Consider the following 18,166-nt stretch of genomic DNA (forward strand, 5'->3'; position numbering starts at 1 on the left):
GAAATAAAAGACATGGCTATGCAAATTAATACCTACTCAAGAAACAGATAACCAACTAACCATACTCCTAAACAGAATCTTCAAAGATGGATTATTTCTACTGACCTAACTGAAGTTAATGATGGCCTGATTTTAACACAGATTTGATAGCTTTTACATTGTGCCTTCTTAGCATGAATTTCTTCAATTTGCTGCACCTGTTTCAGAATTCATCTCAGTTTTGAGATTTAGAGATGTACAGTCATTATATGTTCTTAACCGCAATTTAAAATAATTTTGTGCAAGAAGCCCAGCCATGAGGACTTATTTTATTAGCTATGTTCTGTTAGCCTTTTTCTTTCCTATGATTCAAGATATTGTTAAGGCCTTTTATTGTTACAAATCTGTTGTATTCTTGCATAGCTGACTCATGAAGCATCTGACTCTCAGACTTCAAATAATTTTGTAGACTGGGAAAAAATAAGGGGAAAATGCAGCTACCAATCTATTATGAAATCGAATATCTCTTACTGTGAGTCTTAGGTGAAGTTCTAACCTACTAGACAAGCCTTTATCCAAATAAAAGAAAAAAACAGCTTTTGCTGGAAGACTTAATGTCTGTAATGGGAAAATTTGTACTGCCTGCAGGGACAGCCTGACAAATCAATTAAGGCTTAGACTCTGTATAAAGATTTCACACAGCATGGCAGTACCCTGTTCTTTAGAAAAATACATCCCATTTTTACAGTGGCACACCTGTCCTCATTCAAACATGTTCTTAAGAAGTTTTGTACAAATCACTTCTATATCTGCTGAACACCTGATGAACTAAAAGTAGCTACTAGTAAAGCAGGAAAGCGAGAGAGGGGAAATAAAACAACTTCAAATAGGTGTTAGACTTTTCTCCAAACAGATGAAAAGGATTATGCAAATAATTGCATAATAATGCTGCTAAAAAGTGCATTTATATGTATTATATATATTTGGGGAACACAGGGAATGTTTCTACAGCAGTTTCAAAACTTCTTTCTCAGTTACTGGCATAGAGGCACCAAATTTCAAAATAAAACACTAAGAAAACTCACAGGTCAGAAATTATGAGTTAGAGAAAGGTCTGGGTTTCCTTTTTTCCCCAGTCTTCTTTTTCTAGTGTTAAAATATGAGGTTAGAATACCAGGTCTGCCTTCTTTTTGTGGTCTCTACAGCAATGTAACACTGTCTGACTTTAGTTTCCATGTGAGTACAATCAATATCCTTCATTTTAGCTTATGAAATTGCTACAGATTTGCTCCAACAATGCAAGAGTCACTGTACGTATATTGTAACTATTAGAGTAGACAAATCAAGAATAAAACAATTAGCTCCTGCTACTAGCCTTCAAAGATTTCTAGCAGTATTTTCTACAGTATTTTCTTTTTATCCTAAAACTAAAAACGGACATTAATTTGCAAGTTTAATTCTAGCCACAAAAGAACTACTTGTAGTTTTAAAAAACTTCAGAGTACTTACCTTCCAACTGAAAAAAGTGCTTTACACGTGTAACTTGGCTTCCGGCTCAAGTTTTCAAGGTCATAAAGTACAATAACGCCATCTGATCCACCAGATAACATGCTGAAAGTGTTAATGAAGCACAGAAGTTAAAACACTCATAATCGCAATATGTTTAATATAATGAACGTGTTCAACAAGACAACAAATTCACAGTACCCAAACACAGTGAATTACTCATGGACAGTTGTACCAGCCAAAGTATATACTTACTATCTTCCCTCAACAGGCTCAATATCAAGGGTGTTGATGCCACTTCCATGTATTCTTTCCACATCTCTATCTTTATTTAATTCCAAACTTAAAACTCTACCCACAAAAAAAAAAAAAAGGGAAGAAAGAGAGATGAAAAATATGTTATTATGAAAAAAATGTTATTATGTAGCTCTGAAGAGCTGAAACCTAATTTCATGCTCCTTCAATGCATTTACTTTATTCTTGCCAATTTTTGCAAAACTACACAATACAGAGATAGAAATAAGTCTTGTGAAGTTGGCAGAAAAAAAAAACTTTGTTGTTTGGAAGGTAAGAGAGAAATAAGTACATAAAACAGGCTCAAAGAGAAAGCAAAACCGCATTTTGGGTCAACATATTAAACAAAACCTGGAATGTAATTTGAAAACACTAAGACAAAGAAACATCAGAAGCTTGTAATCACCACAAGAATACCGGCTACTTTGAAGCTTCATCATGTAGCATCCTTTCAGGCTTCATCCTGCTTGGAACTATGGACACCTAGCGGACAAAGTAATTTAGTTTACCCAGTTTAAAGTATTTCCTTTAATGAAACTAAGTTTGTATGCAATATTTTCTGAAATACTAAATAAAAACCAGGCGACCCCCAATGATGAAGCTTCCACAACAATATTTTCTGACCTGCAATTCTTAGCTTGTATTTTTGAGTATGTAAATATTGCATAGTCAAAACAGAGATATTCTGTTTCATTAAGTCATACTACCTGATAGAAAATTTAACCTTGCAACATGATCAGAGCCTCCCACGGCACCATTTAGTACAAAGCTCAATACCGCCACAACAGAAACATAACTAGGTAAGTAAGTGAAAAGCTGTGAGGCAGAGTGCCCCTACTCAGCCCCAGCTCAAGGGGCAAAAAATCCTGATGTGAGAATCTTAGGCTGCTACAGGCAGGCCCCTATCATTGTGTCTGCAGACATGCTATAAAAGCAGCAAATCATTTAAGCTCTCTTAAACTATGTGAAACATAATTATGCAAGAATTCACCTAGAATAAGAATTCTGACATACACAAGATATCCAGTTTAAAACCTTTGAGTTACAGATGGAATTTCAGGAAACATGAAATCCCCCTGTGGAAATGTGTTGAAATATATGACTTCAAAAAGCAGCTACAAATAAAATCCACTTAAGACTACCTTTGCTTTTTTAAGTCAAAATAAAAAAGTTCAGGAAGGGAAATGCTACGCAGACAATTGTCCAAGAAAGGTTAGGTTCGTCCAGTGGGTTACTGTTCTTAACACTGAATGCTACATGAGGACTGAGGGCACAGAGGGACGTAACTGTGTTGTCAAAATGCACCCAGAAACAAGCTTCCTGAGCTACCAAAATTATTTCCAATTTTAAATACTTGTTTTACAATGATACAGCGTCATAAAACCATAAATCGCCACCACAGATGCCGAAGTTGTGTAACTGAACTAAGGTAGGCTTTACTTGATTTACCTTGAAATACACCTACAAAGTAGATTCTCTGGTATTGAACAAATATCACGTTATAACCTTTAGCAGGAATGTCAGCAAATCCGTCTATGCTGCCATCACTTCCCCCAAAAACTGCTAAGAAACCCCCTGCATGTGATTCTTCTTCAACCTGCCAAAAGGCCGGGTTTGGGAAAAGGCAGGACGAGCAGAGGAGGGCACAAACACCTGTTTGTTCCAAGCGGAGCACAGCCGCACGCTGCGAGAGCCCCTGGAGGAGCCGCGCCGACCGCAAGGGCGGTAACTCCGCGGTGCGGGGAGTGAGGCACAGCGTACTGCGCCGTGCACACTCCGCCCAGGGCTGAGCGCACCGTACACAAACACCATGCCTGCCGACCCACGGCTGCAGCTCCCCCGCCCCGGTCCCCGCGCACACGGGGGCTGCGGCACCGCAGCGCAGCCTCTCACCCCGCCCCGGGCCGCCCCACTGCGGGCCGGGCCAAGTGAGGCTCCGCGGCAGGGCGGAGCCAGGAGCTGCCGCTCCGGGGCCTCCCCCCCAGGGACACTCGCCCCGGCCCCGCTACCTCCGGGTGCGCTCGGCCCGGCGCAGCCGCGCGGGGTCGTCCAGCCCGGCCTGGCGAGCAGCCATGAGCCCCAACATGGCGGGAGCGCCGGGCCCGCTCTACGCCGCGCCGCCATCTTGTGGCAGGCGCGGCCGGGATTGGCTCGGGGCGGACCGGCCCGCGCCAATGGCCAGCTGCGTTGCTGGCGCGCCCGGCGCCCATAGGCGGGTTCGGCTGCGCGGGGCGGGGTGGCGCTGCGCAGCGGCGGGCGCGAGGTGGCGGCGGCGGGACGCGGGCTCCGTGTCCTCGTGTCCAGGGGTCCGCGGGCGGGGTGCTGCGGCCTTCCCGTCGGGATCCCGGCATGAGCCGCGCCTTGCAGGCTCTCCGCGCTCTGCGGCTGCGGCTCGTGGGGCCTGCCAAGGAGCTGGTGGGCACCGACCAGTTTGGCAACAAGTACTACCGGGTGCCCAAGTACGAGAGCCGCGCAGGTACGCACCGGGACGGCGGCGGCAGGCGGGCCCGGGGGGAGCCGTGCGCGGCGCCCCTGAGCGGCTCCTCACACGCCCGCCGCTGTCCGCAGCCGGCGGAGCGGCTGATAAAAAATTATAGCGGCTGAACAGTAGCGGGAAGGAAAGTGCCACGCTTCGGGAAACACGTGCGGGTTTCTGGTGCTCTAATGACAGAAAAACTGTAAAACCACTCACTGGAGGGTTTCAGAGCGCGGCCTGTACTAGGTAGGTAGGCAGCAGTTATTTGCTCTTCTTGGTAATTCGGAGCGCTTCTGCGTAAGCTTTTAAAAGCTAGAAGCTAGAGTCCATAGGTGGGCAATGGAGCTGGGGCAGGGTCTGGGGCACAAGTGCTGTGAGGAGCAGCTGAGGGAGCTGGGGCTGTTTGTCCTGGAGAAAAGGAGGCTCAGGGGGACCTTATCACTCTCTACAGCTGCCTGAAAGGAGATTGTGGCCAGGCGTCGGCCTGTTTTAGGCAACCCGTGACACAACCAGAAGAAATACCCTCAGGTTGCACCAGGAGAGGTTCAGGATTACGATAGGAAGAATTTCACCATGGAAAGGGCTGTTAAATATTGAGACGGCCTACCCAGGGAAGAGTTGGTGTCACCGTCCCTGAAACTCTTAACAAAACCACTGGACATGGCACTTAGTACTATGGTTTAGTTTACCTGGTGGTGTTTGGTCTTAGGTTGCACATGATGATATCAGATGTCTTTTCCAACCTAACTGGTTATGTAATTCCATGAAATTAATTCTTGCATGTACATTTATGCCACTGCTGTAGAAAATACTTTTCTAGATTTCTGCCCATGTTCCAAGAGTTTGGATACCCTTATTCTGTATGTAAATAGAGAATAGGAGAGTTCGTATGGGAAGTAATAGTGCTGTGATTTTGTGAAAATACTACTTATGAAAATTCAGATTTTTTCTGTATATTTGTCACTTGTTCTGTATATTTGTCACTTGCTTTAGCTTGTTCTAAAAAAAAACCTTAATCATTCAGCAACAGCAGAATGACAGAACTCTGAAAGAAATAAGCATGCCTTCTGCTAACAAAGAAGAAATCGATGTGATTTTGGTTTTTAATGAAAGTGTTCAAATGTTGCTTTTGCTGTAGCACAACACATATAAAAGTATTGTGCTGCCACAAATTCCATTTCTGTGACCTCTTAATTTGGATACCCATTTTCTTCCTCCATTTCCAGTTGAAATGACAGACTGTCATCCACTTTCCCTACAAAATGGACTGCCTTGTGAATGTTCATTATTGTTTTGAGATATAGTGCTCCCTGACCTTTGTTGTTTGGGGTTACTTGGGTGTAGGAGATTGTATTTCCCCTCACACTGGTGACTCATTTCCACTGTAACTTATGCCTTTGCTTCTAAGAATGGCCATCCTTGTGCCTGGATAGAAAAGATACGAGGTTTCATCTATTCTAGATCAGGAGAGTATGCCAGTTCTCCCTCAGGCTTGTGGCTGTGGTGGAAAATCATTCTGACACTAGTTGAAGTGATTACAGATGGCTGCAACCACTGCTGTGGGTGGTGGTAACCAACTGCCTCTCACAACATTTTTGAGCAGCATCCTGTGCTCTAGAAACAGGGTCACACCTGGAATTTGTGGGCTCTAATAACTTTGTGAAGAAGTTTAAGGATATGGATTGCAAAGGCAATAGAGATTGAGGAAGGTCTATAGAAAGTAGAATTAAAATATACACTAAAAATTTCTGACAGTTTGTTTTTAAAAGAAACTAGGAATTAAAAAGTGCTGAGAAAGCAATGCTCTCTTTTCAAGTGTTTGGCAGCATTCTTTGTAGTACTTTAGGAAGATCTGCTGCATATATAATTCATAGCTCACCCAGTGTCCTAACCATATAGAGACAGTGCAGGATTGGAGCAACACTAGAAAGAAAACGAGTTGTAGATGAGACCAGTGAGCTGTTGTGGGCAGGTTTCACTGCAAGGTCACTGCAGTGTGTCTGCAGTGTGCTTTGTTGTCTGCCTATGGATTTAGGGAGGACTGAGTAGGTCTATCACAGTGCCAGGCCTGATGTGCTTGATCCCTTTCTACTATACTGGATTTTGTTCCAATATATTGCAGAGTGTGCAAAACAGGCAGGTCTTGCTTTCTCTCTCTTCACTTAGACTGGGTAGGTTTATCAGGACAGGCTGGGCTTTGTTTCAGACCAACATCCCACCTTAAGCTGAAGGTGAGAGTAAATAGTGTAAGTAGTGTCTGTGTCACCTCCTGCTTTGATCAGAAGCCACCTGACACCTTTCTTTTGGCCTGCCCTGGTCTTTGGCAGGGTTTTGGAACAGAAATAGTGGACAGTGTGATGCAATGAATTAATGTTTTCTTTCTGTCTGTTGTGAATTGGGCTCTTCTACATTGAGTTCAGGGTCCAAAACACTTTTGGAACCTGAGTCCTTGTCTGCAGTAGGGGACAGTAGGAGCAGGTCAACAAGTGGTTGATGTTGTGTTTCCTTACACCTCTATCATCTGTGATTAAGAGAGTTTGCTTCTTTAATTTAGTCTGTTTTCCAGGACTGAATATCTGCAATATAGGCTTTGGAGATGTCAAAGGGGTACAAAATTTTTAGGTATATGCTGCAAGTATGGCTTTCATATTGCCACAGCACCTTATATGCTGTTACTTTTCGAAATGTTTTACAAATGAGGGCCTTCTTAAAAAAAAGCAAGTTGTGCACTCAAAAAACTACTTTGAAATCCAAGTCAGCATGTGGTAAATAAAGGCAACACAGGATGAACAAAACTACTCTTGCTTTGGTTCAAGTCGCTACAGTAGATGTAGTCTCACCAATATCCTAAGATCTTGGGTGTCCAGGTCAAACTCAAGGTGTAGTAACTTTACCATGAGACCACCTTTACCTCTGTCATCATAGGAAAGTTACCTCAAGTTCCTGATTTTGCCTGTCTCTGAGTAATTAGGTTCTTAGATGAGCCAGCAACTTGAATAAGTTTTGTTGGGATAAAGGGAATAATTGTGGAGATTAAAGAAGTGTCAATGATGTGCAAGTACTGATTTAACATGTGTTTTGCCTTCATTCAAAATGTTTTAATGAGTAATACCAAAAATATGAGTTTGCAAGAGTATTGTATTTCTCTGGGGTGAATATAGAAAGGATTGGCCTTCAGAAGTAGAGGGGAAGAAGGATGTAAAATAGTGCTGTTTCAGTCTGGTTGTCTTATTTCTCTTGAAAGAGAGAAATTGGATGTTCAGATCCCTAGACTGTAAGAGTAAGAAGTCGCTAGATTCAGTAAAGAAAATAATGGATAGAAATAGAAAAAGAGTTAAGAAAAATTTGAGTGCCAATATAGAGGGAAAAGATCCTAAAAAAGTAACTATAGTGCCAACAGGAATGTGGGAGAATTCAAAATTAAAGTAGTTAATTTCCTGAAAGCATGAAACTTGAGACAAGGTACACTGTTTACTGTTCATCAAGAACTTTTATTTTCAAATGGGGAAGCACCTATCGTCTTGAAATCCAGGTCACACCTTCAACAACATAGTAAGATGGGCATATTTGAATGTAAAGATGGTTCTGTATCTAATGACATTCTCTAAGTGCTGGGTTTTTACAAGATGATCCTAAAGTGATGACAGTGATAAAATACAACTATACCAAGCTTGTCATGAGAGGAACATCCAGCATAACTCACTAACTATGAGGTGACTCTTCAGTTGGTTGTGATAAAAGATGAGAATAGATGACTGAGTAGTAGTGATCAATGACTCATTTCAGTATCTTGGACAAGTATTTCACTAAGCAGACTAGACTTACCAGTGTAAGTAATTTATTTTTCTTATATAACATACTGCCAGACCATTGCCATAGCTTTGGTACATGATTAATTGTTCTTGCAGTAGAACATGGAGTGGGACTTAGAGTGTTCATATATTTTTAATTGAAAAACAAATTCCTCATACAATTTATGCATTTATTACAACCAAATATGTCTTGCTGGAAATAGCTGATTCTATTTTCCATTGAAAATAATTTATAAAGACTCTTAATAACCATTTTAGTTTAAAAATGCAGGAAGATAACGGGCCCTAAATACTCAAGATCTGGTATATAATTTTTTCATCAAAAGGCTGAGCAGGTTTTATTTGCACATTTTCAATATCTTCATTTGCACTCATGTATTGTAATGATTAAGAGTTAAAATGAGCACTGTAAAGTACCACCATATGCAAATTTTTATAAGAACAGTAGGTTTTCATCAAGAAGTCAGTTTATTTCATAAATGATGTAAGAGTGTTAAAAGTTCTCTTCATGGGAGCAGCAGACTCAGGTTTGTTTTGATTTGGACTCTCAGCTTACCAGAATTGCTGGAAAAAGCAGGAAGCATTCTGTTTTCCATAGGTTTTTATATGTTGCACAGGCTCTGCATTAGGGCCATATGTGGCCTAAGCTTCTGATGCTATGAGCTGAAGTTTCTCAGTAGTCTCATCAAATAGCATTGAGAAATATATGTGGCATTACCAAGTTTCAGCGGTAAATTTTGTTGCTAATAATTGAATACAAGCACTGTCTTCTGTGGGAAACATTTTCTTCGCGTGAAATGCCCACTCACATTTGCATAAGCCTGTATCTTGTGCAGTACATTCTCAACAAACCAAAAATGTGTAAATAAATAAGAACCTATATAAGGAAAAGTACTAAGTATTCAGTTGCATTATATATATATATATATATATATATATATATATATATAAAAATTGTCCTATATCTGATTGAATCCAGTCTTCAGAAGTATGTACACTTTTTAATGAAAGTTAGAAAGACTTAAGGTTCTGTTGAGACGGAAGGAATCCTCCATGATAGTTGCAGTTGCTCTTTGTTTCCTGTTTTAGGTAGTGGCCTGTCACCTTCCTGTGCATCAGAAGTTTAGAGTAGAATTTCTACTTTCTTTCAAAATCTTTTATAAAATACAGCTTTTTATTGAAGGCTAGACTGACACGTTCCTGTAGTGCTTTATGATGAATGGCAGAGAGTGGAAGAAGCAACAAATTTCCAAAGCATATCTTCAAAGATAAGAGCTATGGTTTTCTTCTGAGTCTGAATGTTAGCTTCCTCACTAACAGGAATGAAGTCTGAGGAAGAGACAGAAACTGGTTGTGATTGTATGAAGCATTTGTAAGCTGATTATTGAGAACTACAGATAATTGTACATCATATTACTGAACATAAAAAGTAGTTTCTCAAGTTAGCTTTTCAAATGTTGGTGGAAAGCAAATAAATTTTAGTTTTACATGTCCAGTGTTAAAATACTAATGAAACACAGAATTTGAATATTCATTCATGAGTAGAAAAACAAATTTTAGGCTATTTAATTATCTTTGTTATGGAAATAATTCTGTGGAGAAAGTGAGAGTTAGTTTGTTTGTTTTTTTTTTTCCATGCACAGACTCTCACACCACAGCAATGCCTGTCAGTTAGAGGTTTGTCCAGGTGGTGGCAACATTGTTTCAAAAACAGAGCAGCAAGTACTGACAGCTGTCTTGAGTGTTCCTTTATGGAGAGATTTTAGAATACGGAAACAGAGTTCTAAAATAATTGTGTGTATGTATGTTTGTAAAGAAGTAAAACTTGCACTGCAGACTGCTAGTTTCTAGGGCAGTAATTCTGGAATGACAAAACAGCTTTTCAATCTGGGTGATTCGTTATGTAGCAAAGCAATTACATTTTGGAGAGCTCATTGCAGATTATAAAAGCATTGATATTTGAAAACACCCATCTTAGTTTGTGGTGATATAGAATCAAAAAGGTATGAAAAAGACTTTTAAAGAGGTACAGTAAAAGACTTTTATAACCTATATATATATTATATAACATATAATATATAATTATAAAATAATTATAATTAAATATAATTAGAATATAATTATAATTATATATAATATATAATGTATATATATTTTATATATATATATATATAAAATAACCTATATTATAACCTATTTATAAACACCACCATGTCAACTAAACCACGGCAGTAACTGCTGTGTCCAGTGGTTTTGTGTAAAGTTTCAGGGACACTACCTCTTCCCTGGGCAGGCCATTCCAATGTTTAACAGCCCTTTCCATGGAGAAATTTTTCCTGTTGTCCATCCTGAACATCCCGTCGTGCAACTTGGGGCTGTTTCCTCTCGTAGTGTCATTACACTGGCTACACCCTTCTGCCAGGCAGCTGTAGAGAGTGATAAGGTCCCCCCTGAGCCTCCTTTTCTCCAAGACAAACATCCCCAGCTCCCTCAGCTGCTCCTCACAGCACTTGTGCCCCAGACCCTGCCCCAGCTCCATTGCCCTTCTCTGGACTCTCTCCAGCCCCTCAGGGCCTTTCCTGCAGTGAGGGCCCAGCCCTGGGCACAGCACTGGAGGTGCGGCCTCAGCAGGGCCCAGCACAGGGGGACAATCCCTGCCCTGGCCCTGCTGGCCACAGCATTGCTGATCCAGGCCAGGATGCCATTGGCCTTCCTGGCCCCCTGAGCACAGCCTGGCTTATGTTCAGCTGCTGTCACCAGCACCCCCAGCTCCCTTCCAGCCACTCTGCCCCAGCCTGTGGAGCTGCCTGGGGTTGTTGTGACCCAAGGGCAGGACCCAGCACTGGGCCTTGTTGAACCTCACACCACTGGCCTCAGCCCATGATCCAGCCTGTCCAGATCCCCAGATAATGCTCCCACTAACCTGGTGTCATTTGCTAACTCACTGATGGCGTATTCAATCCCCTCATTGAGATCATCAGTAAGGAAATTGAACAGGGCTGGCCCCAGTACAGAGCCCTGGGGAACTCCACTGGTGACCAGCCACCAGCTGGATTCGCCACCATTCCCTGGGCTGAACTCCATTCATCACCACTCCCTGGGCTCAGCTATCCAGACAGTTTTAGAGAGATAAGTGCATCTGTCCAAGCGATAGTGCCAGCATTTTCAGAAGATTGCCATGAGACACCATGTTGAAGGCTTTACTGAAGTCTGAGTGGGTGACACCAACAGCCTTTCTCTCATCCACTGAGCATCTCACCTGGTCATAAAAGGAGATCAGGCTGGTGAAGCAAGACCTGCCTTTCCTAAACTCGTGCTAGCTGGACCTGATCCCCTTGTTTTCCTGGATGTGCCACATGAGAGCACTCGTGATAATCTGTTCTGTACGTTTTTCTTTTAGTTGCCAGAAGCAAACTGGCAAGGGGCACAGTATTAATCTCTCTGACTTGAAAAACAAGGAATTGCAATTAGTAGTCATGTGGACAGGTAATAACTTGTGTATTATCTGGCCATTGCTACAGCCAGGTTTGATCTTCAGCGTGTATATTGGTGTTAAACTGAGATGCTGATCTTTTTGAATTCTGCATGCTGCTATTAACATTCATATGCTGTACATTTGTAATTTAATTATTGTGCATTTAGCTTGAAAAGCTGTTTTGATTCTTTCAGTAGAGGTGTATGAAGAGGTATTTGAGAGAGTATCTTTTTTTTAGGTTTCTTCAGTTGCCAAAAAATCAGATAGTTAAAAAAAAATTTTAAAATTTCTGTGTATTAGTAACTCTCTTCTATGGTGTATAGTGAGAAAAAGATGGTGTAGTGCTATAAACGCAGATGTTTTCAATAGGTAGAAAAATCTTAACAATATATTAATCATGGTGATTTGAACAACCAACACGTGTAGAGCTGAAAGTAATAGGGCTGAGTGTGTTGCAAACAGGATTATTAGATCAATCAGGACCATTGGTAAATCATCATGCCTGCTTTGTGACTAAATTCCATGCCTTTTAGTTTCATTATTCTAAAATACAAGAAGAATTCAACTTACTTTTCTAAAGGAGGAAAACAATCCATCATTAATATGCATAAAAAGAACAAATCGCCTGTGTTTAAAGTTTTAGGGTTTCAAATCACATTGGGAAATGGAAGAACAAATTTTACAGAAAAGATTGCAAGTAGTCAGTAGCAGGTATAGGGAACTTTTTTCCTAATATGTGTGTGTATAATTAATTTCAGCACATTATTTAAATGAATTTGTGTAAACAAGATTTTAAGTACTGTATACATGCTTTGTTACTTGTGATTTGGATGTGAAAATTGCAGTGTCCATTTTTGCTGGTACCTAATTTGGTGTATCTTTTTTTTGGAATTGTTTGTTACTGTTAAATAAGAGTGCAAACAAAATTGGGCATTTAAATGAAAGTGCTGGGGCTACCCACCAGTGGTGTCATTTTAAAAAAGATAAAATGACAAAGAGCTTAACAAAAGATTGCAGTTGAGAAAACATGAGATTAAAAATAGCTGAGTAATGTTGGCATACTACCCTATGGGCCTCTGTTACCTTTTAAGGTTCTCCTGAAGAATAGAGAAGGTGGTAAAGAATTAGGTCTGGCTTCTGCTTTGTGCAATAAGTTTATTGGGCTCTTTATAAATCTTTAAAATAACAAAGTTTCTGTCACCAGGGGCTTTAGAGTTTTAACATCAAGTTTGCTGATACAAGAACTGCTTTGCTTCAAGGAAAAGGTAGAGTCAGTTTCCTACTCAGGCTCTGGGCACAGAGGTTCAGAAGGGAAGAACATTGAGAAAGGAATGTGACAGGTTGAGGGAGTGGAAATGATGAGATAAGGAGGTGAGATCTTAAATTCTAAATGTCTCTTGTTTATAGCCATCTGTGTATGAAAACCATGTTATTTCATCCTTCTTTAAGTGAAGGAGTGATTTGACTAGCCTCTTTACACTGGATGAACTGGAGATGCCATCAGCAGGAATTGCAGTCAGTATGAAATTTTTAGAAGAGGTCAAAGAAAGGGTGGATTCTGGCAGACTTCTGCAGGCACTTGTCAGTGCTGTAGGAATTGAAAATGTCACTAGCTTTGGAATGATTAAGCACATGTACTGATTGATATTTTGTGTTAGAGGGATATCAAACTCCAGGATGAAGAAAAGTTAGTGCAGCCAGCTACAAACAGAAAGATGGAATGAAAGATACATGGAAAATATGTAGCAGGAGGTCCACTGAACAGAACATCCACTACAGATGTTACTGAACAAGTGATATTTCTTCAAGGAGAAGTTTGTGTAGCAGTGGGAAAGATGCTGGAAAATACTTTTAACTCGCTCACAGCAGTGAATGACCTGTCGTTAGTTCTTAGTTTTGTACCACCCAGTGCTTAGTACAAATACCAGAGGTCAGTGTGGCCTTGTGCTAACTCCCTGTTGTGACTAATAAGTCTTGTGACACCTAATGCTTCATTGTTAATTTATACTAGTGATTAATATGTACTAGTTGATGTCTTAGTTTTGAGAACACAGATAGAGTGCTGGAGTAAAGAATGATAAGAGAAGTGCATCATGACCTGACCACATATTTGAGATACTCTCAAGGAAAGAAGATTCATCAGAAGATCTGGGACCATAAAAGTGAATTTTGAGGAATGAGATATTCCCAAATAACCACAAGAAGACCCTCAAAAGACTCATATCTGAATAAGTTTGGGCTACAGGGAAATCTCTGTTTTCACACCTGGAACACCTTCTTATTCTCGTTCTTCGCTTTACTTTGGTGTCTGCAGAGTCTTACCTCTCACATATTCTCATTCTTCTCTGGTTGCAATTTCATCTGTGCAGTAACTATTTTATCGATGGTATCAGGGAGCAGAATGAAGATGTTATCCAGGAGAGGCAGTCAGAGAACTGCTGAGCCCCTTGGATGTTCCTAAATCCATGGGCCCAAATGGGATCCATCCCAGGTGTTGAGGGGGCTGGCAGATGAGCTTGCAAAGCTGCTCTCCATCGTTTACCAGCAGTCCTGGCTCACTGGTGAGGTTCCAGAGGACTGGAAGCTGGCCAGTGTGACTGCCATTCATAAAAAGGGTGGGAAGGAGGATCCTGGCAATTATAGGCCAGCTAGCCTGACCTCAGTACCAGGTAAGGTTATGGAACAGTTCATACTGAGTGCCAGCACACAGCACTCACAGGATGGCCAGGGTGTCAGACCCAGCCAGCACAGGTTTAGGGGGGACAGGTCGTGTTTCACCAACCTGAACTCCTTTTATGACCAAGTGACCTGCCTGGTGGATGTGGGAAAGGCTGTGGATGTTGTGTACCTGGACTTCAGCAAGGCCTTGGCACTGTCTCCCACAGCACACTCCTGGAAAAGCTGGCAGCCCACGGCTTGGACAGGAGCACTCTGTGCTGGGTTAGGAACGGGCTGGATGGCCGGGCCCAGAGGGTGCTGGTGAATGGTGCTGCACCAGCTGGTGGCTGCATACCAGGGTGATCCTCAGGAGTCTGTGCTGGGGCCAGTCCTGTTTAATATCTTCCTTGATGACATAGATGAGGGGATTGAGGCTTTCAGTAGTGAATTTGCAAACAACCCTGAGCTGGGATCGTGTGTCGATCTGTTGGAAGGTGGGAGGGCTCTGCAGAGAGACCTGGAATGACTGAATGGATGGGCACAGTCCAACAGGATGAAGTTTAACAAGTCCAGTTGTCAAGTCCTGCATTTTGGCCACAGTAACCCCCAGTAATGTTACAGGCTGGGGATGGTGTGGCTGGACAGTGCCCAGGCAGAAAGGGACTGGGGGTGCTGGTGACAGCGGCTGAACACGAACCAGCAGTGTGCCCTGGTGGCCTTGCAGGCCAGTGGCATCCTGGCCTGTGTCAGGAACAGTGTGGCCAGCAGGAGCAGGGAGGTCACCCTTCCCTGTACTCGGCACTGGTGAGGCATCACCTTGAGTGCTGTGTCCAGCTCTGGGCCCTCAGTTTGGGAAGGACCTTGAGACACCCGAGCAGGTCCAGAGGAGGCAGCGAGGCTGGTGAGGGGCTGGGAACACAAACCCTGTGAGGAACAACTGAGGGAGCTGGGGGTTGTTCAGCCTGGAGAAAAGGAGACTCAGGGGTGAGCTTATCACTCTGTACAAGTTCCTGAAAGGTGGCTGTAGGCAGGTGGGGGTTGGTCTCTTTCTTCAGGAAAACACTGACAGAACCAGAGGACACGGTCTTAAGCTGCAGCAAGGGAAATATAGGTTGGATATTAAGAAAAAGTTTTTTATGGAAAGGGTGATAAAGTACTGGAATGGTCTGCCTGGGGAGATGGTGGAGTCACCATCCCTGGATGTGTTGAAAAAAAGGTTGGATGTGGCATTTAGTGCTGTGGTTTAGCTGAGGTGTCAGGGCATGGGTTGGACTTGATGATCTTGAAGGTCTCTTCCAAGCTAGTCATTCTGTGAATTCTGTAAAGTGTATTATACCAGAGGTGCCGCCAGGGCTGCTGATGGGCATGGCCTTGTCCAGTGGTGGGTCTGTGCTGGAGCTGTCTGGCCTTGCCTCTGTCAGACATGGGGCTGACAGAGCTTCTCACAGCTTCTCAGGGAAGAGGCATCCCCTCCACTAACAGAATCTGGCCACACAAACCCTATCTATCTATCTGTCTATCTGTTTATATACCAGTGAGTCATTATGGCCAAGAGTACCCCATTTTAGTAGTTGTAACAGAAAGATACACAATGTAATGAAGAAATTCAGATAAACAAATTGAGGTCATTGATATCATGTTTTGCTCTCTGGATTATAATGTGCTACCCAAAGACTGATAGCAGTCAAGGTGAAGGTTCTGCCTGAATCAGGGGGAGGAATTAATCCAGGAGTTTGGTTCATATCTGATTCGTATAAAGGTTGGTCATGGAGGTTGGTAAGTAAATTTCTTCCTGCATATTTAAACATAAATCAGCTGAATATTGATACTGTTTCTCAGAATGTACAGTGCATAAGAGAGGAAGTAGACGTCGTGTCTTAATTCAACATTTTCAGTACAATAAATTGATACTTGAAGGAGGCTGCTGGCTGCTTCTGCTCTTTCACCTGTAAAGCAGACCTACTGATTAGGAATTGAGGAAGGCGGAAATAAAGATTCCCAGATACTCAGAATGTCAAGATCTGTGTTTTCCAGACTGGTGACTGTTATCTGGAGCAGATGCATCCAGATAACAGGGTACTAAAAGAATAGTACCATGACCATGACCCGCTCCCATGACCAGCCATCAAGAATGATTTAATTTCTGAAGAAGAACAGTTACTAACAGTAGCAGTAATGTGGTGTGGAGAGGACATAACACCTCCAAAACCTTAGGCAATTAAAGATACTAGGTATTGTCTACTTGATCGTCCTGCACTCTCACTCCAAATGGTGCTGGCTGCTACTTTTTCAGACAAGCCCAAGGCCAACCAGGCACAGCAAGTTCAGTGTTAAATTGACTTTTTTTGTATCTAGCAGCTTTCCTTCTGCTTTCAACAAGCCTTCCTTTTGTGTTTGAAAGAAACTAAAAAACAGATAAGCCTCCTTCATGCACTAGAGCTTCATTGCTGAGTGAGAATTGTGAAAGGTTCAGGCTGAGCAAGAGTACCAGGAGACTGCAAAGAAAAAAAACCTGTTTAAATATGCCTGAAAACTGCTAGAGTTGATGATTAGCCATCAGACCTTATATTCTTGTGCTTTAGAGGTGGTGGCTTTTCCCTGTATGTTAGCTACAGTGCTGGTTAGTGTAGTCATCGCAGTATTGAAACAACTAAACCTTCAGATGGACTGGTCCTCCAAAAATGTTAAAAAAACTTTGGTATGGTGCCAACAGCTTCTAATTGTGGAATTATGAATGTTTCAGATATAGTGACACAACTTTCATAAGCAGTTATCATGCATCTTTTCCTATTTTTAGTCAATTAGGAAATGTTTGTTAATATGATGGCTTGATTTTGGTCAGAATCATCTTTGTTATATCTTTTACTACATAAGGTTTTTAAAATGCAGACTTTGAATGGTTTTTCATAAGATATAAGACAAAGCTTATTCTTTTGAAGTCAATGACAGACTTTCTTTTATCTTCCAGAATTCCACTTTTTGCCATTTTTGCAAAAAATGTATTGAGAGAGTTCTGTATGTAAATGGCTCATTTAATGCATAGTGTGTTCTGTAAATACTTGGTCTAAGCAAAATGATAGAAACACGGAACTCTAAAATTGCCCAAAAAATTAAACTTCTAATTTACTAATTAAACTTCAATTTTCTGCAAAACTACTTGGCTATAGTAAAATTACTATCCATATTTATTTGTTTGATACAGTAAATCTGATCTGAGAGTTAGTAGAGTCTAGTATTTTTGACAAAAAACAGTGGTCCTGTTCCTTCCTCTAGCTGCTCATGTCTGCTTTGTAATACTCATTACAAATGTTTGTACAGCCTTGTGTTAAGTCTTGACTATTGACTGTCTAACCTAGTGTGCTGATTTTTTTTCAGCAAGAGGAGTTACTTTATCTGGTTCATGGCACAAGCTGTGTTAACAGCTAAAAAGAATCCAGAAATGAGATCAGTCCCAGTTGTCTACTTTCTGTGGCTCCTCTAGTTTGAAATGCTAGTTGAACTACTAATCCAGGTAATTCTAGTAATTCTAAAGAGTCATAGGCTGCATTTTTACCTATGTGTGCAGATTTGCAAATACTGGTATTGTTTTTCTTAGTTCCCATTTGTAATAGCAATAGAACTTTTCCACTGTTGTCTTCTACAAAACAAAAATCTAAATTAAACCTGTGTAATGAATATAAAATAATCAAAAGAGTAGTTTTAGAAATAAATTGTGATTATCATCTGTTTGGGATTTTTTTTTTACTACTCAGTGTAATAACTGTAATTCTGTAAGAGTTTCTTCAGATCAAAAAGGAGACATTTTTCTATGCTATTAAAATGCACTTGATATTTCTATCTGGATATTTTCTAATTTCAAGGAAAAAATTTGCTTAGTCTATCCCTGATTTAAGAACCAAGAATCAGTATCCATAAGCATTGACATTGGTTCAGCGTAATGTACCAAAACTTTCCAGGTTATTCTTG

General features: G+C 41.4%; 2 protein-coding genes across 3 annotated transcripts in view; one reads left to right on the forward strand and one right to left on the reverse strand.

Moving 5' to 3' along the window:
• The window catches only part of ERCC8 (ERCC excision repair 8, CSA ubiquitin ligase complex subunit), a 29,788-nt gene extending 25,879 nt beyond the window's left edge, over window positions 1-3,909 (reverse strand). Inside the window, exons 1-3 of one of the 2 annotated variants that reach the window (XM_064736559.1) lie at window positions 3,789-3,909; window positions 1,741-1,836; window positions 1,489-1,590 (exon numbers count right to left, since the gene is read on the reverse strand). In XM_064736559.1, the coding sequence (XP_064592629.1) occupies window positions 1,489-1,590; window positions 1,741-1,836; window positions 3,789-3,865 (275 nt within the window). In that variant the 5' untranslated portion in view covers window positions 3,866-3,909. Of the gene's footprint in view, window positions 1-1,488; window positions 1,591-1,740; window positions 1,837-3,432; window positions 3,619-3,788 lie in introns of those variants that run through there. The other variant, XM_064736560.1, reaches the window with a different exon arrangement.
• A 116-nt stretch (window positions 3,910-4,025) lies between these two features.
• NDUFAF2 (NADH:ubiquinone oxidoreductase complex assembly factor 2) overlaps window positions 4,026-18,166 on the forward strand; it is a 57,334-nt gene continuing 43,193 nt past the window's right edge. The window contains exon 1 of the mRNA XM_064736377.1: window positions 4,026-4,255. Coding sequence (XP_064592447.1) covers window positions 4,129-4,255 — 127 coding nt within the window. The 5' untranslated portion in view covers window positions 4,026-4,128. The remainder of the gene's footprint in view (window positions 4,256-18,166) is intronic.

The sequence above is a fragment of the Zonotrichia leucophrys genome, chromosome Z (genome assembly GCF_028769735.1).
Source record: "Zonotrichia leucophrys gambelii isolate GWCS_2022_RI chromosome Z, RI_Zleu_2.0, whole genome shotgun sequence".
Taxonomy (NCBI): Eukaryota; Metazoa; Chordata; class Aves; order Passeriformes; family Passerellidae; genus Zonotrichia; species Zonotrichia leucophrys.